Source organism: Pleuronectes platessa, chromosome 8 (genome assembly GCF_947347685.1).
Source record: "Pleuronectes platessa chromosome 8, fPlePla1.1, whole genome shotgun sequence".
Lineage (NCBI taxonomy): Eukaryota > Metazoa > Chordata > Actinopteri > Pleuronectiformes > Pleuronectidae > Pleuronectes > Pleuronectes platessa.
The window spans coordinates 10099246-10125521 of record NC_070633.1 but is presented as its reverse complement, the minus strand read 5'-3'; the positions used below and the strand labels follow the sequence as shown (position 1 = coordinate 10125521).

The window sequence follows — 26276 nt, the reverse complement described above, 5'->3', positions numbered from 1 at the left end:
ATTCAAGTTTGTCTGCACACTGCCCCGGGGGGCTTCACAAATGGTTCAGTTGCATTGTTCTGTAGGAGTCACTCTCGAGTTTTAAGTGTATAATTCAGATTGAAGGTTGTAGCAGGAATTGGACTTTCCTAAAGGTAAACAGACGTACTTTGTGAGACCCCATTGAGAACATTTTTGAAAATAATTTTTTTTTGTTTGACAAGGCAGAATTGTTATGACTCCCTATTCCAGACAGTCGAGCGTTCTGCTTCTTAGACTGGAGAGATGAGAAGCAGACTTTCTAATATTTGCTGAAAATGGACATCACGTCTACGTTCTTATTTACAAATCTGTGCTTATTTGATAACTACATGCTCTCAATTACAGATTGTACTTGGATTCAATTCTTGGAAGTGTGAGGAGACAGTGTGCACACTCTTTACTATGATTTACACCATGTCTCCAGTCAAGATTAGACTGTAGTTGCCAGGGTCAGGGGCCTTGTATAGATTACGCAGAAATAGCGCGAGTCTTAGGGGTCTTAGACTGTAGTAACGCCACTACTGTTGTGTCAGGATCACGTGTCAAGCTGTTTGTGTACAACATGAGGCGGTGTCACTAGAGAGTGACGTGTTCAGTGGAGAAATTCAGAGAACAGCTATACTGACATCGGAGTGTGTAATACGATCTAGGAATAAGTGATTTTCAATGCAAGCTGTAGTTGTTTTTCTACAATGTAAAACAGTCAGTGAAACTCTGTAGGCCTCTCGTCACTTTGTTCCCCATTCCCTTATCCCTTGCTTTAAAGCCACCGGATCCATTCCTTCATAAAAGAGGGACTTTGGCTGCTTAGCAACAGTGAATGCCAACTCAGCCTGGCCGACCGTAGCCACTCCCCCTGCACGGGGCTCTGCATGGATAAAGTAACATGTTGCTCTCCTCCTCGCTTGCTCATTCTATAAAAGTGGGAGGGGAACTCTATACTGAGTCGGACCGTGACGTGCTTGCAGCGTGCAGGGAAGTCAGTGTTGGTGTGGACTTCGTACTTGAGATAGTGCTGATCAACTGCTGCAGTAGGCTTGCAAGACATGTTACCTCAGGGAAGGCAGGAAAAAACACGCCGACCCAGAGGGCACCCTCATTCAGGCTGTGATGTTACTAATGCACGGCTGACTCTGAACACGAGGAGGACGGAGCAGCGAGATGGGGGCTGTTGGTGTCCTGAAGCCGACTCGCATACCACTACCTACTCAGTTGGCTGGATTTAGCGCTTTGGAAGGAGCCTAGTAGTGCGATTGTCTCCGAGAGAGTAAAATGATCCGGTTGAACCTGCAAAAACGGAGTAATCTGAGTTGATACAGCAGACAACACTGCTGACTGCCGAGGCATTTCTACCTTCCTCACTGCCATCAATTAATGAAGAGGACAAGAGCAGAGGTAGTAAGTTACCTCATACTTAGTCTTTTGTTTTTGTGTGTGAAACTTAAATGATATATATATTGTGTTGTATTTTTCCTCCTGTTTGTCTCTGTATTTGTCGGCTCAGTGCCTTGTAGCTTAAATCTTGCGGTTTTATTTCTCCAGAAACATTGACATGGTTTTTTCCTAGGTACAGATCTTTACATAATACAGCACTTCCAGTCACGATTAAACCAGTGGCATCGCTGCTCTGCGTCAGTGTTTTACGGGTGATGTACGACACTGCAGTGGTCTGGGAGTGACCGTTCTTTGCATGGTTCAGTGTGCACCACAGTTTGACAAGGCTGTGTACACAGGGCTGATTTTAGAGATTGTAATTTACACTACGTATTCATTCAGATTTGGGCGGTTGGCCATGTTGATAAAAGAAGAGCTGCTTTGAGCTTAGCCACAGTAGTTGAATGGAGTATGGCAGGTTGATATATTAATGATATGTTAAGGTGGGTTGATAAATAAACACCTGCTAGCTCTTGTTGTATATTTATATAAAAAATTGTCATTTTGAGCCAGATGTTATATAGAATAAACAAGCAGTCAGAGGATATTCTAGCTCAGGATTCCTTGTGTATTGCGGTTGAAGTTTTTTAGGCACAGCCCCAACCATTGTTGAACATATTTATAATCAACATTTTTACATCTGCATGCTTGGAATTGATGCCAAAAATGGACCAGACATAACTGAGTTTCGAATGAATGAATATTGTTTCTAGAACAAATTCCTCAATTACAGATTAAGTTTAAATTGATGCTTGTGTTAAAGGTGTCATTTGTAGGTTCTGTTGTGGTCAATTTGCTAGTAAAAGTAAGACTGTAAAGGTGTCCAGAAAGAGTCAATGAAATAATAGTTTTGTTAGTTGCAGCTAGCTCTTGTATTGCCAGGTCTGTAGTGACCGTTGTACTATCCTCTTTAACTATTCAGTCATAGTTTAGGTATAGCCTTTTTTGCCCCTCTATAAATAGCTGAAGAACGTGTTTTTATTTTTACACCCAGGTAGGGCTGGTGAATAAAATGATAGCAGTATTTTATTGCAACATAACTTCCATCAATATAACAAAGGTTCTGTTGTGGAAGCACAGTTAGGAGATGTAACACAATCAACACAATTGATTAACCTCAGATGTGTAAAATGTTTAAAACCTCAACCTTCAACCAGGAGCAAAAGACAGTATTTAAACTTAGAAATAATAATGTGACATTTACAGTCATATTTATCAATATTGATTAACACGACATGTTTATCTGCAAATAAGAAACCTCTGGATTATGTTTGGATATTACTTGTATATTGCCAAAACAACATACAGTCAAGCCTGAAGTAGGCAGGCATCATCCAAACATGGAAACATGGGCATAAGTTATTGTATTCTGTTATGTGTTGTGTTGTGGAACTTGTTATTAGTAATAGCCTCTAATCCTGTTTCTCCTATCACTCAAAATGTACAATTTTATTTCATTCAGTATAAGGGTGATTACTAGGGCAGATGGAGCTGTGAAATTGTATATAGCCTTTTTGCCATTGAATTATGTTTAAATTATTTATTGTTCAACTTAAGTTTCCCTCAAATGTCAATGTTTTTTTTCCTCATGTGGATTAGAATGTCTGTGGTCTGCATAGTGGAACATTTTCAGACTTTCTGTGACTTGATACCTTACACTCTGGTGGTTCGTATCACAATAGAGCTTTTGTTGTCGTTGTGGCTAGAAAGCTTATCAGTCCAGTCAGCTTAAGTTAACACAACAGTACAAAACAAAGCAGTTAAGACTGCCATTTACCTCATGTGTAGCACAAGTTGTCTCTTTTCAAAGTAGAAACATGACAGTTGGTCCATCATTATATTTGCACTTTAATGGAACCATCATTTAGTAGAGGCAGCAGTGACGATAGTGCAATGGTGATATTTTCCGCTCATTCTTGGCTGCATTTTTGCGAACACTTCATAGAAAAGAAGAAAAGGAACCATTCAGGGACTTGGGTAACCTGATACAAATTTTAAAAAACAACTTGCAGCATATAGCTTGGAGATGATTTTATAGACTTGCACTTTTAAATGAACTAAATAAGGTATTTACAAATGGTGTTCACATTATTTTTAACCCTTTTTTCCTCTTCACAGATCATGCCGGATCTTCAAATTCAAGGGCTAACATTATTGCTCCCTGAATGTGAGGTTATTTAGAACCTAGGTTGTAACTCTCAAATGTCTAATAAGACATTCACCATGTCCACTGACCAAGTCAAGAGCACAGTTCCTGTGCCCCACAGAGGCATGCAGCTTGGCCTGTCCCCTAAGAGTCATTACAGTAACTCATCCATATCCCTGTCACCTGACTCCGAAAGTAGTATTTCCAACATGAGTGACAGAGAACCTGGCAGCTCCCCTGACATCAACATGCTAGAGTGCTGCCTGGGTGAAGGATCCTTTGTGGATAACCTCGACAACAACACATTACAACAGGATGATACCTGTGATGTAAGCACAAACCTGAATCAAACGTTTATTGCTACACCTGTTAATGACAGCATGAATTTCTGGAATACAAACTCGAGTGTAATAAGTAGCCAAGAGACTGAGTTGGAGTTCCACACTTTTAGTATGAATACAGAAGATGACATGAACACTGAAATGACGTCTCCAGACTCTGCTGCGAGGGAAAGCCACCTGAGTTCATGTGAGATCTCCCGTAGAGGCTCCACTGAGAATGATTGGCACTCTCTGAGTTCTTGTGAAATGGTGATGAGGAGCAACAGTTTTCGTCTGGAAGACCAATCACTCCTAGTCGTTTCATCCCCGGATGGGTCATCCATCTCTCCAGCTGCTGGCCACGCAGCATTTCCCACTGAATCGAACCTACTGTCAACCACTCTGCCAGACGTGTGTGAAAAAACTATAGAAATAGTCACGGGGGAAAACGCTGGCCATCCGTGTCTTGGTGTGACTTTCACTCAGGCGGACAACTGGGAGCTACCCTCTGAGGAAAATGGTATAGCCACATGCAATGCTCTTGTAGCTCCGCCAAGTGAGGATGAAGAATGTCTTTTCATGACCTTTGTCTGTGAACCATCCTCTGCAGATAGTGGAAAAGAGGTTCCTTTAAATAGTGTTGAAGAAGAGCTGTTGGCCCATTTCCCTGGAGCAATTACACCAGAACATGGGAAGACCTTTGTGTCCACTCTGTCAGCTGTGCAAGAAAATAACAAGGATATTAAAATGTCTACTCCAGTACAAAACATCGAGGACAAGACACCCAGGCTCCCCTCTTTTTCAGAGTCTCCCTGCACTGAAAATGCAATCAGTTCAGGACTCCACCCTCTGAAACAGCCGACAGTCTTTGTGACTCAGAAACACCGATTGGTTGCAGGACTGTCGCCTTCAGCCAGCAAAGTCAATAAACTGGTAATTAAGAAGTTTCCAAAGTCCGATTTTGGTTTCGTCAAATCTAAAGTTGTGACAAGAGCTTCACATCAGATAGTAGCGCCAGGACCTGCTTCACAACATAGACCATCACAGGTCAATGTGACCAATAAACGGACTGAATCACATACAGCAGCAACTGTCCGGATTAGTCCCGGCAAGATAAGGAGCAGCACTGCAGTCGTCTCTACTACCACTAAAACAGTTAGTGATACTCAGAAACATGTAAATACAGGAGCTGCCAGTTTGGGTGTGAAAACGATACAGTCATGTGGACATAATGATGTAGATGGCCAGGACAATAGTAGAACGTCCCCACTGGACCACCCCACAGCTGGCAACAAACATGCTTCAGTAATCCAAAGCAGTAATGGCAGCTCTGAAACAGTACAGGCGACATCATGCCAAGGAACATGTGCCTCAGCAAAGCATACTGGCGACGAGACCTTCTGCTTTTCATCCGTAGAAAAATCCCCTGATCAAAGGGACGAAACTGATCCCAAACCAGCTCCAAAAAAGGGTATGTCAAACATAATTCAGGTCAGGTCGGGCTCAGCTTTAGGTCAGGGCAAGCCTCTTTTCCAAAAGACACGGCCTCGGTGCTCATCGGAGAGTTCATCGTCATCTACTAGGCCGCCCAAAGAGAAGAGAAACATTTTAAGGGTTTCTACCAGCTTTATCATTACTAAAGCTGATAAGCACCTGGGTCAGACCAAACCAGGGAACCTGACCTGCTCCTCCCAGAAAAAACGGGACGTACAAGCTGAGGCCGTGAAGAGAACTGCTGAAAACGCCACTAGATCGCTTAAGAAGATCAGCCTCGTGGTAAGTGTGGATGTACAATGTAAACATTTTTTTAAGATTTATTAAGAATCTATTACTTATTTTCAACTTCTGATGATTTTATTTCCGTACAGCTTTTTTCTTTTAGACACAGTACGTCACACAAGATTTGGTTTGAGCTGATAGGGATCTGTTTCTTGTGATATGAGCCTTCAAAGCGACAGAGCTGAGTGACCAAGTTTACTGTCTTTGCAGGCCGAGTCCAGTACATCAACATCAGCTGGAGTCTCATGGGATGAGAGTAAGGGTAGATTGCAATCGCGACATTCTCCTAGAAAAACGAGAGCAGCAACACCAGCCATCAGTCCCAGAGCAGCCACTCTGTCAACCAGGCAGAGGCAGGCAACCCTGACACCCCAGTCCAGGCAGAATGGCTTTGCAGGTGGGCATCATCATTGCTGAACAGATTTGAGTTCACAATGTGCAGAAAAATATTCACACCTATGATGGATGTTCTTCATTTGTCTCATAGAGGGAAAATTTTACCTGAGAATGTCTGTAAAGACAAACTGACAGTAGGTCACAGTCTCATGGGTCATGTGACCTGCCATTGACTCAGCAGGAAGCTAATGATTTCCTAACACTGTTGTGTAAACGGAGCAAATTGTGTAAGAATTCTATTTAAACCTGTTTATAATGGAAACATACAAAGCATAGTAGAGGAGCGGTCATAGATGATTGTTACTGGAGGGCCATCTATGATTAAAGGGAACACATATTACATATACATGTTACAGCAGAAATGCAGTGATGTCATTAGATAAGGCTTTACAGTCTATTTTTATATACTTAATATCTTGTGTCCAGAATTTCTGAAATAATGAAAATTACGTATTCAAAAATTACTTCATTTTTATAGGCTGTAGTAAAGTTGTCTCCCCATCAGGGGGTGACATTGAGCAGTGTTTCTCGTAGCCCTCCTGATGAGCTCAGCATACAAGTTCAGCAATGTTCCACAGGAACATTGTTGGATACAGATGTCACCTCCGGTCTCTTGTTCTGAATTTGGGGATAAACAGCCAACTCCCTCTGCCCTACTGCTCTTCACAGTAAGAGAAGTCCTGGGAAAGGAGGGGGACTCTTCCTCTGATCGGAGGCCATCTGCACGAGTGGAAAAGGCAGGGGAAGGAAAGGGAGGTTATGAGCTCTCCAATAGTGATTAAGTCAGAGCACAGCATTTGAAAAAAGCACACTGAGCACAGTCAAAAGTTGTAGTCTGCTCTATCGACAGAGACAACCCACTGGGATAACTTGTTTTTGTTTGAATCGCGACTTTGTGACATGTTTGATGTGAGTAGGATAGGTAAGTTTCATATGATCAAAAGGCCTTCAGCTTTTAAGCATAATTGCTATTACTTACAATTTCTGATATCGGATAATTGTCTCTAAAATGGTGGGTTTCATAGGTTAATTATTATTATTTGTATTATTATTCTTAAATGACCCATGCAAATCACTTTTACTACTTAATTAGGCTTGAAGTAATTTGAAGATTGTGAGGGAAGTGTGTGCTTGTACTTGATGATATGTGTGTTCCATTGAATCCCAGGTAATCAGAGAGGAGACCCATCCCTTGTAACTGCCTCAGCACCAAGTGTTAAGTCCAAACTAAATGGATCCCAACCTCCTCAGACTCCCACTCGTCTCTTTCATATGGGCCCTCCAACTACTTCTGCTTCTAGACTACCACGCAAGACACCAGGGCAATCCAGGAGCCTCGCTGAGGCCAATAACCGTGGTGATCTGGGCGAAGGTGCTGGCAGCACAAAGGGTGAGGCTAACAAGGATTGTGATTTAAAAAAATTCAATGCTCTGTCCCAACAGGCTGCAACATAAAGATAAAAAATGAGTTTGATGCAGACTGTTGTCAGTGGTTAGGCCACAGTTTTCATGTGCTTTATACGGACACATCTTTTCATGGAGGGGAGGGGCTGTTATTGGACATGGTGACCCAGTTCAGAGCTGTCAATCTGCCCTGAGGCAAATCTTACTCCAATTGAATGCCTCCACATCTGCCAAGACGCAGCCTGGCATCTTTAAACATTATAAAATTTCTTCAGAAAATGAGAACTTTTGAGATGTATCAAGAAAAATCTTAAGGAATAAGCTGAACTCCAAGACACGCATGACACTGCACTTTGAATGTTTCGAACTTTGTGATGTCAATTTATTTCTTGACCTATAAAAAGAAATGGCACTGTTTGACAGAGGACACATTTCTACCCACTCATTTCAATACCTTGCAGGCCTGTGATTGGCTAAGAAGAACCTGTTTTCAAAACTGGGGGTTGTGTGGTTGTCCAGGCAACGGGTTTTATTCCACTCTAGTTCACACACAGCATTGCCTGGAGGAGAGAGAGAGAGCGGACACACTACATCTAATATTGTTTGAGGCGATAAAGGAGCAGTTTTCTTATTTTCTTTTACACATTGACCAGCAATGGCTGGTTACACTGGACTCCGAAGCTGCACTTGGACTGAATTTCCCACTCGTGTTTTTAACAACTCCTCTTTGATGGCATACGGCAGTGTAGCATCCAGCTGTGATCTTACCCTCATGACATGTCTGCTCATTGGATCCTATCGCTTTTGTATCATCCCTTTGTTAGCTGTATTTAATGGAAAAGATAGAAAGCTTTGGAGAAGTAAGTGAGACTGAAAGATAACTAGGGTTTCCGTGGTGATGCGTTTGATTTGATGAGCTTCTGAATGTCCTCATCCCTTTTGTTCAGAAGACACTAACATTTGTTTGACCTGCTAGATGCTCATTTAGTTAGTGTTTTTAAATTTCATACCATATTTGCAGCATCTTATTATGGTAAATTTTAAGGCAGCTTTATTTTATGAATTCATTATATTTTTCCTTAATGTCTATTTTTAGTCACTTGATTACAAAAGCAAGGAATAATTATTCCTGACATGTTGCTCTAAAAGTATTGCTTGTTTAACTACAAATAATCAGTTAACATCTTTTTTTAAGTAGACAAACATGACCTTTTTACAAATGACTTGTGTTGACTGACTGAGGTCAGGGGTGATAGCGGAAGTTTGAATGCAGAGTAAATGAGTTTAGATGACAAATGTAAATACTTTTACAGTGTAATGTGCACTACTTAACCAGCTCTTCTCTACTTGACCCATACAGTTCCTGGAGGAGCTGCACATAAACAAACCCCATTCAAATCTGTTATGCTGAGAGCAAGACTCTTCTCAACACCTGGAAAAAACCCTGGACTAAGTGAGATCCTAGCTCTACATGCGCACACACGTCCACATTTTTTATAAATTCAGACTTGGTATTACCCTTATCATAAACAATACAAGATGTTGCCTCTTACGTTTTTTCTGGAATTCATTGAGCATAGATCCTTATCATATTTCAATATCATTTTTCAATTCCCTTTGTAGAGTAACTGAGTTAGACCACATTGATTATTGCATCTTGTATCAATTCCTTGCACCATGATAAGGAAAAGGCTCTGTTCAGTCTCCTTTGGTTTGAAAGAGATTAAACCCTCTTCAAATAAGAAAACTATTGTTAAGTCTAGATTATAGTGGTAAGATAATTTAATTTAGCCTGTTTGATGTTGATTTAATTAAATTACTTCAATCTTAGTTGGCCCTTGTTTACTCAAACCTCTGTGAATTAGGTTCTCTCTTAAAATCTGTCTGCAGTTCAGCATTTTTGGTCATTTGACAGCGATCCTGCTACATTATGGGTCAGATTAACACTGGCTTCTTTTCTCACCCGGAACTTCTGCTTGTAATAGCTTTGACCACAGCATGCAAACCTGCTGCTTCCACCAGCAAAGCAGCTTCAAACTACACAGTCAGTCCTCTGAAAAGGACTGCTTCTGCAAGACATGTTCGTCTACCTTCGGGTGGAGCTGGTAAGCGTTTTCTCTTTGTTTTTTTCCCCAACACAGTTCTAATATATCAGTTTGACTGGATTGCATGCCTTGACTTAAGTGGTGAGGAGTACAAAAATATTGTTTATGTAACTGTCTGAAATAGTAGTATTAGAACTACAAAAATTGAAAATGGTTATTCAACTGTGATTGTTAATGCAAAAGCCCCATTTAACAATCATCTAGTTTTCTTAATATACCATATATATTGTGACAGAAAATGTTAATATCCAAAGAGCACTGTCCTATTCCTTATCATCTTTGATTGTTTTACTCTAACATCTTTTTTAGAAAAACTTATATATACAATAAATACAAATATAGATAACACTTATTTGTAAACATAATCTCTCTAAAGGTACAGTATGTCATCCAGGCATTTATCTGTGTGCAATTATATCTCAACCTTAGTAACTCCCTTCTCCACACACAAGGCTTTATTCATATTTGTATGCCCTTTAAATGTCTTTTTGTCTCTTACAGTGTATTTACACTCAGAGGAAAAATAGGCTGTGTTATATAACACATAATTAACCTGAATGTTGTTTTGCATCTCGAGGCTCACACTCATAGATGAGGACACATTTTTTGAGAGAGCTGTGCCAGCTAAGCTTTTAAAATCAGACAAAAACCTTGCCTTGAGCACACCGTCCTCTCTTGCCATGCCACTGCTGGGGACACAGGGAAACAGAGTAAGCGGGAGTAAGCAATGGGGATGACATTAAATTCTCACTGGCTGCAGTGAATCTGTTAGCTCCTCCCATGCCCTTCTCTCACATCCCATCCCCCTCTGCTCCATTCCTAGCATCTTGGCTCTGCTACAGCACCGCGATCATCTAGCCTGGAGATGCTGTTTTGCTCTGCTGTGAGATTAATGTGTTTGACGAATAGCTAAAGCCTTGATTGACCAAGAGGATTAAGGGATTTCTCCTTTTTTTTTTTTTTATTCCCCCTGCACCTATCAGATCTATCGGGCTGTTCCACAAACCGCTGGTCAGCCTTTCAACCTCTGTGTATTCCAGCCATCACAGCTTGGAATTTAAATTTGATTTGGAAGACTTGCCATGCCTTCACTTTTTTCAAAGACTTCTCAATGGAATTACTCTTACTGCATTTTAGTGCATTTTATTGATTGATCTATTTTCTGCCTTTGCTCGTCCGTGCTCCTGCCATAATGCATTCACTGAGGCGCACCATTGCAAGTGGTTCATAGTAGCATCAAGCTCCAGCGTCTGGGCACCGATAGCTGTGATCATTTGATTATTATTAGCTAAATCTGTGACTGTCTTTGTTGAGAGATGTTATGGTCTCCGAAGCTCTCCCTGTCAAACATCCACGTGCGTCTGACAGTGAAGGGTTTACTCCGAAACATTCATCTGCTGTCAGGATGCAAGAAGAACACTGTGGTTTTCCAAGCAGGTCTGTTTGTTAATTCTAATTATTCATTTTTGTGATTTCTGCTTAGCATGATATTCATGCCAATCAGTTGATGCTTCTAATCTAGACCTGAGCTGTTAGCTGTTTCTCAAATCTATTTTGAGTGTGGCTATTTACTAGTAAGGAAATCAGGAGGTTCATCTTTCATTTACCTACCTTGGTCGCTATCACATGTGACCCAAGCCAAAAGTATTTAAGGAAACAAATCTAAATTCAAAAACAACTTTATTTAAACAAACATTGAGTTTCACCCAATTAACACATTTTCACATTTGAGGTTGGTTTGCTTTATATTCGTGGACACCTGTTTTTGTCTACAATCTTTTTTTTCTACCTCAAAATGGATGTTGTCTTGCTCTCTTGCTTACTGGAACACCCAGTACTCCTGTTTCACCCTGAGCGGTACCAAGGTTATTTTGGTTCTTGGCATCTAGATTGAAACATGGGAACCATGTTGTGATAAACAATATTGGTCTTGTGGCTCCTTAAATTATTTAAAGCATTTATCTCCATTTTTGAATAATATAATATATAATATAATATAATGGTTAGTTTTACATTTTACATATGAACTCGAATGATCTCTTGCTTGTTTAAGATAACATTATGTAGCATATTATTTATGTAATTAAAAAAAATATTCAAATCAGAGACTCCCAGTAAGATTTCCTTGTATTTCTGCTTTGATTCATTTTAAAATTCCCAATACACCGGTTAAAATAAGACAAGTGTCCAGTTAATACTACTCTGTTGTTGTGTAAACAAAGCACTGTAACAAATGAATGATTGTGTGGGGTCTCATCACCCATCATGCTTTGTGCTATGATGTGACATCTCCTTACAGCAGCAGAGCTCTGTGCTGTGCATGATGTCACTTAATCACTCTGTATTTAATATCAAGTAGCTAAGTTGAACTAGTGCAAAATAATTCTTCAGGCCTGAGAGGAAGAATAAAATAAACATCTGTCATGTAATCTGTTCACATACTGCTGCAGGGCCAAGTTGCCAAGGAACAGCAGTCAAATCGAGAGATGGCCTGTTTGCTTAACGGAAGTCGGTTTCATTTAGAGGTGTAGAGCTCCGTGTTTAGGAGAAAGCAACCATATTACAGTTAAAAGTATGAGCCAATAATTCCAAACCATACTGTTTGTTTACTTAATTGTGAGTGTGTGTTTTCTGACTAGATTAGAATTAACAGGGCAGTCCTCAGAGGAAATGATTGAATTAAACAAATACAGGATCCTCAACGTCTTAGGTTTTCCCTGTGGTAAAGAAGGCAGAAACCTTCATTGACCATTTTGAATTATTAAAATTAGAGAGAGCATACATGTTTAAGTCAAGCAGACATCTGTTCCTCTATATATAGCCTTCTATATGGACTTTAAAAGTGATAACGGCTAAAATAGCTGTGACTCCACTTTATTATAATGGAGGAAGGCAGGGGAAAAAAAAACACACTGCATTTTTCTGTAAATTGAAAATGTAAGAAAACATTATGGTTAATTAAAAATCGAATTGAGATTACATATGGTCACAGTTTGATATGTGGTTTTCCAGCAACTACCTAATCTGACCATCATTTGAAGTTTCACCATCACATGTAAAAATGTGACATTTTCACATCATGATGTGAACCCTCTGTCACTCTGAGGAGCTTGACGTTGGTCTGTGTGCAGGTATGTGTGTGGTACATTTTAGCTGTGATACTGCGAGAATACACTGGGGGGCCTCCTAATTTAGAGAAACCATCAAGGTCTGATTCCCCTCCTCACTGCAGTGTCATTAAAATGCTGGGAGCAAATATGAGGCTCTGTGTCAGATAAAAAGCTTTTACATAACATGTCATCAATATGTATATAATGTAGTAATTACAGTGTTGGATCAAAGCATAATCATACAAAAATGACATTAAATGGCCCATTAGCCTCCATTTTAAGTTAATTTTAAATCTGAAGATACAGTCAAGACATTGAGATAGTGATCTGTTTTAGTTTTTTTTTGGCCTCAAGTCCATTTTTTCGTATGTCGTATTTTGTGCTACAATCGAAAGCTTGAGACAGCACAATATTATTTAAATGTTTCACGAATTTAAGATTAAAAATTCTGAACTTTTGAGAACTTTTCATTCAAAAGTACAGTAAATTGTGTTCCTTGTTTTGTCAGTTGTACTATCAATGTATTTACAATGCAGTATTCATATTTTGTTTGCTTTTAAGGTGGTGCCTTTCTTACTGAACAGTTTACTATGTCAAACAGATGGCACCAGATGAAACCTGAGTGGAGTTGAAGTTCACCTCCAGTCATGCAGCTGTATAAACTCAAGTTAGTTTAGCAGACAGGCAGCATGTCAGTATTCAAAAGAGACGCTTTATTATCCTGTTGTCTCGTAGAAAGTGCTAGTTTTACTACTAGACTCCAGATTTAGCTTTTTTATCTGTTTCCCGTTACAGCTTCAGTTCATTTTGTCAGCTTCACCAGCCATGAGTGTTGATATATCCTCTGCAGTATTGTGTTGCCACGCTCAGGACAGTGTTCAGAGAGCTGTTCTGTCAGCAGCTCCAGGATCAACTGTATAATACACGGGAGAGAAAATTCCTCTTCTTAGACGCAATACTCTTATTTTGAAAGGCATCTGACTAGCTGAAGCATCGTTTAGCTCAGAGAGTTGTGTAGATATCATAGTGACATACTGGTGTTATTCTTGGATGTTATGATTGCCGCAGTACCATGCTTATTGCATCTAAATTCAACTAGATGATGTTTCAGGTTATAAACACCATGGAAATATGTGTGGAGTGTGTGTACATTTTTTAGTAATAATTTTGACTTGCTCTAACAGCTGTCATGTAAAGCACCAAACAGAGCTGAGTATGCCCACAGGCTGCTGCTGGTACTGTTTATTCAGGTCATTAAAGCTGGTAGTACTAATACTGTATTTATCAGGCAATCCTCACTGCTGTCACAGAACAATCAATACAGCTCATAGTCAAGCTTTATCTCAGACAAAACTACAGCAGCATGGCTTTGCTAAAACACCTGTCCCATCTACCGTGTATCTGCAGAACATTAGATTAAATTAGGATATGAAAAGCTATTTCCCTCTCAAGGATCCATTTTTATGTCTTGGCTGCTGGAGGAGCACCACTGGGAATCATCAGACTGACTGATTGGACACAGGAGCTCTGAGCTGCAGTGTCCTGGTCTTTGATTCCGGTTCTGCATCTGTGACACTGACATAATTGTATGGTTTGGGTGGTTCTGTGGTTTGACCAGCTGCACTGGTTATATAGGGTGTTATGATGATGATCAACATAATTACAGCAATCAACACTTGTCCTTTCACAGTGGACAAGAGCAAACCCAAGGCCACCTCCCGCCAGCAACACCCTCAGCAAAAGCTATCCCAACCGAGCCGGAGTCATGGGCCTCCGGATCTGGTGCCACCGAGTGTTGCCAAAGGTGAAAAAAAAGACCAGAGCACCCAGCAGCTCAGAGGACATCTCATCACCAGTAACTGCAGATTTGAGGCACTCACCATAGTCCTACAACAAACTTTGACTGAGGTAAGAACATTTACCTGAAAAAAGTGTGTGTGTGTGTGTGTGTGTGTGTGTGTGTGTGTGTGTGTGTGTGTGTGTGTGTGTGTGTGTGTGTGTGTGTGTGTGTGTGTGTGTGTGTGTGTGTGTGTGTGTGTGTGTGTGTGTGTGTGTGTGTGTGTGTGTGTGTGTGTAAAACTGTTATGTCAAGCGCTTTGAGTGGTCATCAAGACTAGAAAAGCTCAATATAAATACATACCATTTACTTGAATATGTCACGTTTAAACGTGCACCTTTTTATGTTTAGTGATTTACTAAATAAAGATTTACTATACACTTTTACATGACATGGGATCACATATTTCCCCCCCATTATGCAGAAGATTCGGGTTCTTAATTTTACAGGAAACTACAACAGTGTAAGAAAATATTGAGTCTTTGCTCTCAGATACACATTAAAAACAGCCATACACTGAAGGTTATTCTTGATCTCAAAGTCTGAATTTATCTTTGAATAACCTCTATGGATTAGGTTTCCACATCAAATCCTGTCTGTTGATACAAGATAAACAAAATTGCAATTTCTATTCGTAGCAGTAGCATTGAGAGTTATAGTAAAGGTATAGAGGCTACACAAAAATACATACTAAACAAAACAGCTGTGTCGTTGCCATCCATAGAACTACATTCAGATGGGCAATCTTTGCTGTGACAGTTTTTAAATATGGATATTTAAGATTTATGTTTGTTAGTGATTCTTTTTTTTTTTACAGCAGTGCCATGTGACTGGCTTCCAGGAACTATATGCCCCGAGGGATTATTTTTCCCACAGTAAATTACAAACAGGCTTATCCCATCAGCCACCCTCCACCTTACCCCAGCAACAGTACATCTCACAGCATGATGCACTGTTGTCAAGGCCAAATTATGATGGTTGTGCATGACCATTAATTATCCGTGCATCAGCAGCCCTACAGACTAAATATAAGTGAATTATACAATTGAATTACGTTGACTTAATGTACCTAGTTAAACATTATATCTACAGTTTCATGTGAAGCTAGAGGGGAAAAAATCTGATTCTCTGTTGCCCAGATTGAGTAAATACAAAGTGAAAAGCTAGTTTAGGCCTTCCAGTAACCTTTGAAATATTATTACACGATATCTGTTGTAAGTGTAACAAGTGGCTGGTGGCTCAATCAGTGTGTTCCAAAGCTCTTTTAAAAAAAAGTAGTGCACATGAGCTCTCTGCAGATTAGAACTATCTCAGCTGTGATACACAAAGTCACTCGTGCAATAGTGCCTTTGGCCTAGATTGCAGCGGCTCCCTTGGCTCCCAGCTTGCTCTGAGTTTGACACTAGACACATCTCTTGTGGAAAGCTCCAATTGTGTGAGAGTTCATATCAGTCCAATTTTAGTCTCAGTGATCGTCAGTGAATTCTGTTGTCCGTTAATTTCTACTGCCATTTGCACGGCCCATTGACGACAAAGGTAAAAAAAAGTACTATTCTGTTTATGTACTCAAGTGTGTAACTTATGTTGACTTGTTCTCATCAGGTTTTCAGGAGCAAATTTAGGCACATTTTGCATGTTCTAACCAGTAGGAACTTGTTGTTTTTGGTAGTATTTTAGACAAGTATGGAGGGAATTGATTAATGGTTATGCACAGTCCTTCAAAACAATGCTGCACGAAAGATGGTTTAAATGAACCAGATGCTGGCCCATGTGATGTGGTGGCTAGTGTTTGAGATGCAGTGTGTGATCTCCAGTCCCTGATGTTTGACTGGCCTCCCTTTTTTTGCCTTGCAGGGTTGTGAAACTGATTACATCAGCTAAAATTAAAAACACTGCATGTTTGTTCCTCTCTGACGACCTCACTGACACAACTTAAAAAAACAGCATGTTTTTCTTTGCTACACCCCCACTTGGAAACAATGATTCTATTGGACATAATTGGGCACACTTAATATTTGCTTCATTCAATCTCAATAGATAATTTTAGAACGCAAAATGTCTAAATTTGTGTATCGGGTGTATTTTTGGTTAAGGGTTTGTATGTAGAGCACAGTGGTATCAGTGTCTGATAAGTGGCCACTTGTCAGACCAAGAATAGGAATCTAGATGTGACCATCCCAGTATGAGAACGTCCCAGCTGTTGACCTGATATGGTTACGAACAGCAGTCAAACACAAAGCCAGGACTACACTGAGTATAGACAGAGACACTGGGCCTGGGTGGTTCTCTTACACAGATAATGCTGTGGAACAACTTGCACTGAGTATAGGAATGTAAGCACATTCTAAATGACCAGAAAAATGATTCACTCTCTACTGGCTTTCTAATATTCACAAGATCTCCAGGAAACTGGAACCGGATCTGATACAATAAGTCCATCATGAAGTGCTCTTCTACAAGTAACATGATATTGTCATTGTTTAAACTAGGGACATGTTTAGTCTTTGCACCATTAAAGTGATTATTGATGCAGCCACAATGCACAGATGGGTGCTCATTTAAAACAAATACCTTCCGAATGATCAGTTTACCTGTGGATTGGGAGCAGTTGCCTTAAAGTAAGATCCCTTGTAGAAACAGAACATGATCCCAGCCTTGATACAATTTACTACACAGTTTAGCTTCAGTGAAAAAGAAAAAAAAAATCATTAATTTATCTGTGGTCAATTGATGCCTATTTTTTTAATCTGGAATATTAGTTGGATATTGGTCAAAAAGTGTCACATCATATTCCCCTGTTGTAGTGTCATAGTCTTACTGACACGGACGCTGGGAATGTGATCGTCACTGTATTGTATATTGTAATGGAGAAGGTTACGTCATGCAGCCTTATGGTTTGACTGTATAGTGATGGTGCAGAGGGTATGGGGGTAATTTAATGTAGGAATGGATGAGTGGTGGGGGTTGCTGGTAATGAAACCTCTCCATGTATCCCCTGGGAAGGTCACTGCACAACACAAGTCCCACTCCACGAGCCTGATGTCTGACAGGTCTGTGCAATTTATCTGTTTGCTCCACTCATATCTGCTGTCTTAAAGTGACATCACCTCGCTGGAGAAGAGGCTGTTCTTATGCGCACTTCAGCCTGCCCCTTTTGTTTTTTTAGGCGTATTACGGTAATGTACTCTGCAGTCACTCTACAGTCAGGGAAGCGTTTTTTTCAGTCCTGCCTTAGATGTTGTCAGAGCAGTCTAGAAGGAGGTGTGTGTATGTGTGGAGGTGAGGTGGTGTGTCCACCTGGACCACTCTCTGTCCTGGAGTACTGGGTCTCCATAGCTGGAGGAGGAGACTCCTGCACCCAAGCCTCAGTCTGAGGCTGGATCATGGGCTGTTCTGGCAGCAGAGCGTGCTTTAGTGCTCCCTGCGCTGCAGAGAGGGTAACTGGCTTCTACAGTGTTCTATTCTGCAGTGAGGTATATAGGTGCAGACCTTGTTAACATTAGGACAGGGTGGAATTTATTTTGTTAACTGATCAGCGAAGTGAGGTTTGACTATTTTTTTGTTTACACGTTTATAATTAAATAATGCAGGCTGGATGATTCACTCTGTAGTGTACAGGGTTGTTAATGTGAATCAGCAGAGTAACAGAGAGGTAGTAGACGAAAAGTAAACAGTTTTTGGATGATCTATGCGTCAGTCTGAAGTATATCAGGAGCACTGCAGCTGCAGTCTCCTCTTTATGGCTAAACTGAGACAGTAAAGAGGTAAGGCTGACAGAAGGCATGTGGTTTGACTGAAAACATGAGTTGAATAATACGTTCACTTTTAATCCCTCTACTCTTATCCTTGCTGATGGTTTTTCTTTGTTAGCGTCTGCTCTGCCTTAGATTATTTGCATGTGGCAGTTAAACACAGTATCCTAGTCAGAAAACTGGATTCATGCTATACTTATTTGTTAGGGTGTTGCCCGGATAGAAACTTCCCTTATAATAGTTAATTATATTTTCAAATTCATAAATCTGCAGCTGTACTGAATGTGTGGACTTAAGGTATGTTACGTTAAAACTAAGACCCCTAAACATTAGTTAAATCGTCAGTGTCTTGAGGATCTATAGACAAGAAAAAATCTGGCTCGAGATTTACAAACCCACTTAGGGCCACTTCTTTCACTCTGTGTAATGAACGACCTAAGTGTCTTTGCTCAGATCCATGTAATTTTCCCATCCTGCTCCTTCGTTGTTTAATGCACTCACACCCATCAGAGCAGCAGTGGGCGTGCAGGTGACATCTTGAGGTGTGGTCGAGCGCACTGTTTCTGCATTAAAATTTTGCGGCTGTGGCAAGTCATTTGCATGTTTGATCAACATAACTCAACTCACTTTTTTTTAAGGATGCAATATGAAAATAGTAAATGTCTACAGGCAGGTGCACAATGTACACACACTGTTGTTAAGCACACAGAATCTCCACTTGAGTACAAATTGCCAAGTGTTCTCTCTTACTCCCTGGCAAATATGCGCTTACGATAGTAATCCACGAGGTTCAAGTTCACCGAGCTTTTTAGGGGAAATGGCAAATTGGCCAAAACACACCCATCATAATTCAAGAGACTATGGACAATTATTTTGAACCTTTTATTGTTATTTGGACTTGTATTCAGCTGTTAAACTAGCGACAGTGGATTTAGACAAAGCCTAATTAAAATAGAATCCTTTTATGTTTTGGTTTCATCTCATTCACCACTTAAGTAAATTATTCAAAAAATAAAGGTTCTAAGGATATTTTATAATTATGGGCTGGTACTTGAGGCGGTTCTTGTTTAGGATGGATTTTAGGATTAGATGTTTTAAGTGGTCTGTGGGAACATTCTTGGGGTACTGTAGATCTTGATAGTTTTATGAGGTTGTAGTATAAATAACTAGCTTTCAGAGATCTCCAAATGATTAACAACATAAACGATTTTGCAGTGATGTGTTGGACAGTGTTCCTCACCTCTGTCAACAAACTGTTCATCCCTCAGTAGTGCAGTAGAGCTCAGTGTTCTTACGGCTCCTGGTGGAATGTTACTTTACCAACCCCCTTTGGTTTCTTTTCATTCAATTCTTCCCCATCTGTATATGACTGTTTACATTTTTCTCTCCAGCGTGATGAAGCCACTAAGCAGTGCAGGGAGCTGGCGCAGGAGCTAGTCAACCTTCGAGGAGATCTAGGTAAGTAAGGTCACCTTGATCTCACACACAAGCTGTGATTGCAGTGGTTATCAACGAAGTTTAAACTCCTGTCACAGGGTTTGATTTAACTACATCTTTCGTTCTTTTGTCCATTTGCATGACTAATTAAAGAAACATATTGGTTTAAGTTGCTATAGACACTTTCCAACTCAGCTGTTTGGTTTGTCACTGGTATGTGGTTGTTTACGTGGTGCACTTTTGTGGTGGCTGTGAGCTGATGCAGTTATTGATCTGAGTCATTGGTGCTTAAGGCATTATTCCAGCCTAAATTTAATCAAAATTCCTCTGCACTGGCAGTCATGCTCTTCAATTAGTAAGATGAGGAAATACCATCTTTATTTCATACCAATACAATAGTCCTCAGTATTGAAGAAACAGTGCACTGCTTGACAGTGGTTTGTGCTGTTAGTGCTTCTCTTGTTTGATTTCGCTGGTGTCTCATTTCTGTTTCAGGTGAGGACTTACTCGTGTTTGCTTTTACCCACCGTATAGATTTTCGTGGGGGTCTTCCTCCACTTGTTACTTAATTTGTCCTCTACTGAAAAATCGGATGTTTATTTGATAAGGTGTGTGTGTCTGTGTGTGTTTTAATCGCTGCTGCGCGGTTTCAGCCCTTTCCCCAGGGAGTGGCAGACTGACCTCTGACCCCACACAGGAGGGGCTCCCACTGGTGGAATTTCCCCCCACCTGAGGCTTTGTGACGACCGGTAGACAGCAACACATGTTTTATGTCTAAGTGCTGTCACACAGAACAGCACATGCAGACAAATGAAAACTCACACATGCACTCACACAGCAACTTTCATCTGTGTTATTTGAGCGCAGTAGTTTTGAGACTCCTCCCCTCCCTCACAGCCTCGGGACTTCCACATGACTGCTCTTATATGCTGAGCTCTGTTATGTCGGAGCTTTAACACATTCTTCCCCTCAGGAAGGCTGTAAGACTATACTGCCTTTATATAGACCTTTTGGTATAATGTGTAGTAAAAGATGTGTTGTGGTCCTGACGCTTTCTCATAAGTCTGCTTTTAGTTTATTTACCTTCTCAGACTGTGTCCCTGCCTGCTCCCGGATTCATCTTACTACTCACACAGCAAATATTGTCGAGGCTTTGGCCACAGCCTGAAGTCTGATTCAACAACACTAAACAGGGGCGACCTGTTTTATCTGAAATATTTCCTAAATCCCATCATCCTGCTGCCTGTGGGTTAAACTATATATTAACTGGATGTGGATTTAGACTAGAAAGTGGATTTAGACTAGAAAGGCTCATATGACCCGATCTCTGTTACACATGGTTGTGGAATGCCGGGCTCCGTTTGAGCTGTACATGCCAACGCATGATAGATAGTCTCCACATTTGCTTGGCCTCTGTCCCTGGATCTACTGCAGTTATTCAAGTCTGGGTATATAGTGGATCTTAATGCTTATGCAATTTTTCGCTCACACTGTGGCCCCACATTTAACTATGCAGAAGCAGAGACTTATTACAACAAGAAACTAACACAATGTGAAACTATTTATAAGTGAAATTTTCTCAGCATTGTAGAGCATCGTCTGGATTCAGTATTTTGCACTTGCTGTTGAAGTTGTATGCAGTTCTTAATAGTTGTGGTTTATTGTCAAAGCTCATATTTGAGAACAAATTAAGGAAAGTCAGCTGCTAAAAGTGACAGTGTTTTTTCAGACCATAGAGGTGCCAGCTGCCTGGCATCAAGTGTTGGTTCGCAGCCACTTAAACTAGTGACATGTTATGGAGTTGGTCACAGAGCAGATATAAGCTCACGGTGATGGAAACAGTTGTGAAATGGTGAGAGCAGTGTCAAGGACTAAAAACACAAAAGCTACCTTTTGCACAAACTTAACATTTGGCAAATTACCAGCTGTAGAAAGAAGATAAAGAGTCTGACTTTAAGAAATATGTTACCAGATTTGTCACTGTCTATATTTATCTATAAATAACTGTATTTTAGTTATAGTGCAAGAGGCACCTCGCTTTAGGTTTTCCATTCCTTTTGCAGATCATTTGTGTTTCACGTTCATCAATGATGACTTTGCCATACAGAGGCTCTCCAGTTGACATATACGATTTCTTACACAAGCAACGCCTCATACCTCTTTCCTCAGATTGTTGTTGTTTGTATTTAATATTACAGTGTAGATGTGGTAATTTTGTGACTAAGATCAAATGCTAACTCTTTTTTTTCTTCAGTTTGCTCCGTCCATTCCTCTGAGTGTTTGGAGAGGGAGAAGGAGGCGTTGCGTGTTTCTCTGGAGAATGCTGTGCAGAAACTGCAGGAGCAGCACCAGAGAGATGTGGATGAGCTGGAGCAGAAGCTTCAGGCCTTCTACCAGGCTGAGTGGGACAAGGTCCACATCAACTACCAGGAGGAGGCTGACAAGTGCAAGAGTCTCATGCAACAACAGGTTTGTAACCACTTTAGTTGTTAACACTTTACAATAGGATTTTCTATGCAAAAGTTATTTATGATGCATTATGTTATCTTGCCTCTGAGTCTATATTAATTTAATCCAATTAATATAAGAGGCAGAGGAAATTGTGAGACCTGAACGTACAAATCTCGTACACAAGGCTCCACAGCTGCTCTGTAATGTTGCAGTCCTCTGGATTGACCACTCGAAATACCACTGCACCCTCCTGTTTTTGCCAGATACCAGTCTCCATAATGGGAGTTATATAGGTGGAATGTAATGAACTTAAACCAGACCAAAACTGTAAATACTTCCCAAGGAATTCTTAATCCGTCCAGCAGTCATGTGAAAGGACTTGGGGGAAGGTAGGTATGTATATGTATGCATGTGTAAGTACTGTATATATGGATTTGTGTTTCTGTGTTTGGCTCTGTGTATATGTATACATATCTGTACTCCAGCTAGTCGTACTGCTGTATAGGGTCAACAAAACACATTTTATTGTCTAATTCTAATGTGTTCTTTTCTGTTAACTTAGAAAGGCCCCATTATGGATGGGCATTGGAAATCAACTGTTGCTTCAATTGATGTGATGCATTGCATTCAATTTGCAGTGCAGTTGTCTATGTATTCAATTTCAACAGACTTTCTGTGCCCCAGGACAAAATGCCAAGTACTTCCTAATGATCAGCAGTGCTGTGGGTCAAACTAACGTATCGTGTTTTTGTTTTTTTTAAAGATTGGCGAGCTTAAGGCCAATCATGAAGCCATCAAGTTGGAAATACAGAGCAGCCACGCAGAACAGCTGCAGTGTGTTAAACAGCAGTATGAAATATCACTGGAAGGTGAGTGGACAGGACTGAAGTTTTCAAGCTATATCCTCTTATTTATTAGAAATTGACTCCAGCTGTGATTCACTTTGGATCTACTGCCTCACTTTTGCGTCATTGCATTAAATTGTTTTTAACTTTGACCTTTGTTGTACAGACTTTTCTGAAATGTTTCAAATGTCCCAATACCTGTAAACTTTTCAGAACACAGGAACGTTCACATTCAGGAGCTGCAGTCTTTGGACAAAACGTTGAAAGATGCAGAATCTTCTCTGTCTGTAAGTTCATTTTTTTAATGCCACAAGGATAAATTATGATTTGTCACAACTAGTACATAATAACTTAACTCAGTAACTTTGTGTTCTTCCACAGGGACAGATTCAAGAGCTGACCATTGAGAACAATAACCTAATAGAGAAGCTAGCAGCAGTGGAGAAGAAGAGGAGGGACCTAGCTGAAAGGAGTCTGGTACTGTTATCTGTGTGCTTATTTTAGCAGAGGTCCACTTTAGAAGTATCCCATGACTCTGAGGTTGTTTATCCCTGGGGTGGGAAAGCCATGACGCCAGTGATCCTCAAACAGATAGTTATCATCAGAAGCAAAAATCAATACAGGTTTTCTTGAAAGACTTTATTCTTCAGTAGTTTTCTGTTAAATCAGTAAACTATTAACCTTTCTTTATCACGTAGAGCAGTGTGAGCTGCAGCAGGTTCAGATCTGCTGCCTCATCTCACTGTCCACACTGTGCGTTTAAATTTTCCCAGAGTGCTGTTGTACAGCCAGGCTGCGACTCCTCATCACTGTTGAGTGGCCTGTCTCACATACTCAGCATTCAGGCCTAAAACGAACAGCGCTTGCAACAGATCAATGTTACATACTGACCTTGTGAAAACGAATGGGCGTCAAACATCATTTACATGTTTGTAATAATATGAGTCATTATCCACAGTTTTAATGTCCCTTTGAGCCCGAGCATTAAATATTTTGTGAGTGATGCATGGCGCCTTCTGATGTGAGGTTCTGGATTTATGACCACATGCCATTTATGCTGCTTGCCATATTAATGTGCTCATTTTTAACATCCTAATATTGAACATCTTGACTCTACAGAAGGACTCCCACACCCTGTATCTGGAGCAGGAGCTGGAGAGCCTGAAAGTGGTGCTGGATATCAAAAACAAACAGCTCCACCAGCAAGAGAAGAAGCTGATGGAAATCGACAAACTGGTGAGAACTGATGATTTATGGGCATCAAGACGAGCACTGCTACTGATATTAAAAACAAAAATGTCTGGATCAATCAATCATTCTCTTTCTTTTTTCCTCCAGACGGAGAAAAATGTGAAGTTGGATGAGAACCTGAAAAGGGTCCAGCAGGAGAATGAGGACTTCAGAGCTCGCATGGAAAGACACGCTGCATTGTCAAGGTAACCATTCTCCAGATGAGCTCATCTGAAGTGATGGATTCTACTTTACTCCGACTCCTTATGGATTAATAATCTCTTGAATGACTGCAGTCAATTAAGTCCTCTGCCAAAGACCACCATTATTTCCCCAAAACTATTCATTAGTGATACACTGGGTTTCACTGGGTGACATGTTGCTTCATTATGGTGCACTGTAGCTTTGTTTGACTTTTGACTAATGTTCAAGTCTTACATACTCTGTCCTGTTGCTGTAAATACTCATTATAGAACCAAATAGCTGGTGTGTGTAGCACCTTTCATACCTGTTTTGGATTCAGACTAAACTCAAAAGTCTGACAGTACAAACACAGTAGTCAGAAAGCGGCTGACCCCAAATCAATCAAATCATTACCAGTATACTGTTGAGCACTTTGTTCTGTCTCCGGATCATTTCTAAAGTTCAGTGTTGTGTTGATGCTTCACAGACAACTGTCCACGGAGCAGACGGTGCTGCACGAGTCTCTGCAGAAAGAGTCCAAGGTGAACAAACGTTTGTCCATGGAGAACGAGGAACTGATGTGGAAGCTCCACAATGGAGACCTGAGCAGCCCCCGCAAGGTGTCCCCCACCTCCTCCTCCCCCTCCCCCTCCCCCTCCCCCTCCCACTCCTTCAGCCTCCAATCACCCCGCAGCTCAGTCTTCTTCTCCAGCCCCCCTGTCGCACCCAGATAGTGATGGCCCCCTGCTTCCAGGAAGCAGACCATTACTTGTGAGTTATCCCTCTCAAATATGGAGCTGTTTGTTTCCTGTCCGTTTTGCAACACAACAGCCTGACCCTAGCTCCTACAGGATGGATGACCTCTGACACTTTCTGTACAGAGACGCTTGAGACATTTATTATTTAAAATGATGTTGCACAGAAGCACTTATAAGCAAAGGCATCCCTGCTCTTTGCCTTTCACTTCTGAAACTATGGATGAGGGAAAAGGAAATCTCAGGACTTTTATGTAATCAAACACTATTATTGTTAACTTTCCTTTCATTTCCTGAAGCTCACATACAGAACATGCTGTAAAAATGTATATGCCTGTGCAGATACAGCCCTGTGGTGTGAGAGGGGGCTTAGTGTCTGTGGAGACCACAGCCATGTCTGAATAGAGCTCACTGTCCCTCCTCGGAGAAAATGTTTCTATCTTAAATACATATGCAGTGGCTTCTGTTAGATTCTTGCACCATTTCTCACAGCTTAGTGTTTAAGGGCAACAGATAACCTGTCATATTAGTAACATCCCTCTGTTGCTCACTCAGTACTTCAGTGCTGCACATGCCTCTATCTAAACAGAGGGATGATCCGACTCACATGCAGGATGTTCTGCCCAGAGTGTTCATTATCTTATTTTGAAAGGTTCAGGGTTTGTCTATATTGACATATATTGTTTAAATATCATCTCTGGCTTCAAACATCTTTTTTCATGTATGTTTATTTGTTTGATTGTTTGACTAATGGACCAATTCAAGTCTTTGTGCATGTGTTTGAGTCGTGTCAACCACCCGTCACTGAACCTTCCTCCTAACGCAGCTTTAATTCCAGGGTCTTTGCAAATAGTTGAGCAGAATAAGCCTTGTACATGTCAGATACACTGCATATTGGAAATGTCTCAAAAAGAGTATTTTGTGTGGAATTGATATTATTGGTGTGTTGAACCAGTTTGAAATATGCAAATAATAAAGTCTTGTATTAAACTTGAAGTTGGGCCGTGACATTATCTCACTATTTAAAAAAAGAAAAAAGCTACTTTATCCGCATGTGTTGTTAATTTATTC

The 26276-nt window shown here is 40.6% G+C and overlaps 1 protein-coding gene across 4 annotated transcripts; it reads left to right on the top strand.

Moving 5' to 3' along the window:
* The first annotated feature begins 955 nt into the window (after positions 1-955).
* On the top strand, positions 956-26201 carry mtus1a (microtubule associated tumor suppressor 1a). 4 transcript variants are annotated; one of them, XM_053428933.1, is made up of 15 exons: positions 956-1416; positions 3574-5697; positions 5911-6097; positions 7265-7486; positions 8861-8953; positions 9486-9605; positions 14406-14623; positions 19696-19762; positions 21996-22210; positions 22956-23061; positions 23251-23324; positions 23419-23514; positions 24157-24273; positions 24376-24473; positions 24938-26201. In XM_053428933.1, the coding sequence occupies exons 2-15, from the start codon at positions 3658-3660 to the stop codon at positions 25182-25184; spliced, it is 3900 nt and encodes a 1299-aa protein (XP_053284908.1). In that variant the 5' UTR covers positions 956-1416; positions 3574-3657; the 3' UTR covers positions 25185-26201. The 4 variants fall into 4 exon arrangements, with proteins under 4 accessions (XP_053284908.1, XP_053284909.1, XP_053284910.1 ...); XM_053428934.1 differs by having other exon boundaries at positions 956-1419; XM_053428935.1 differs by lacking the exons at positions 8861-8953; positions 9486-9605.
* Positions 26202-26276: the final 75 nt, after the last annotated feature.

Excerpts from the sequence above, each read along its gene's own strand:
- mtus1a (XM_053428933.1), top strand. The coding sequence starts at position 3,658 with ATGTCTAATAAGACATTCACCATGTCCACTGACCAAGTCAAGAGCACA. Across the intron at positions 7,487-8,860 it reads AGGTGCTGGCAGCACAAAGG|TTCCTGGAGGAGCTGCACAT; the intron begins GTGAGGCTAACA and ends TGACCCATACAG. Across the intron at positions 23,062-23,250 it reads GTATGAAATATCACTGGAAG|AACACAGGAACGTTCACATT; the intron begins GTGAGTGGACAG and ends TAAACTTTTCAG.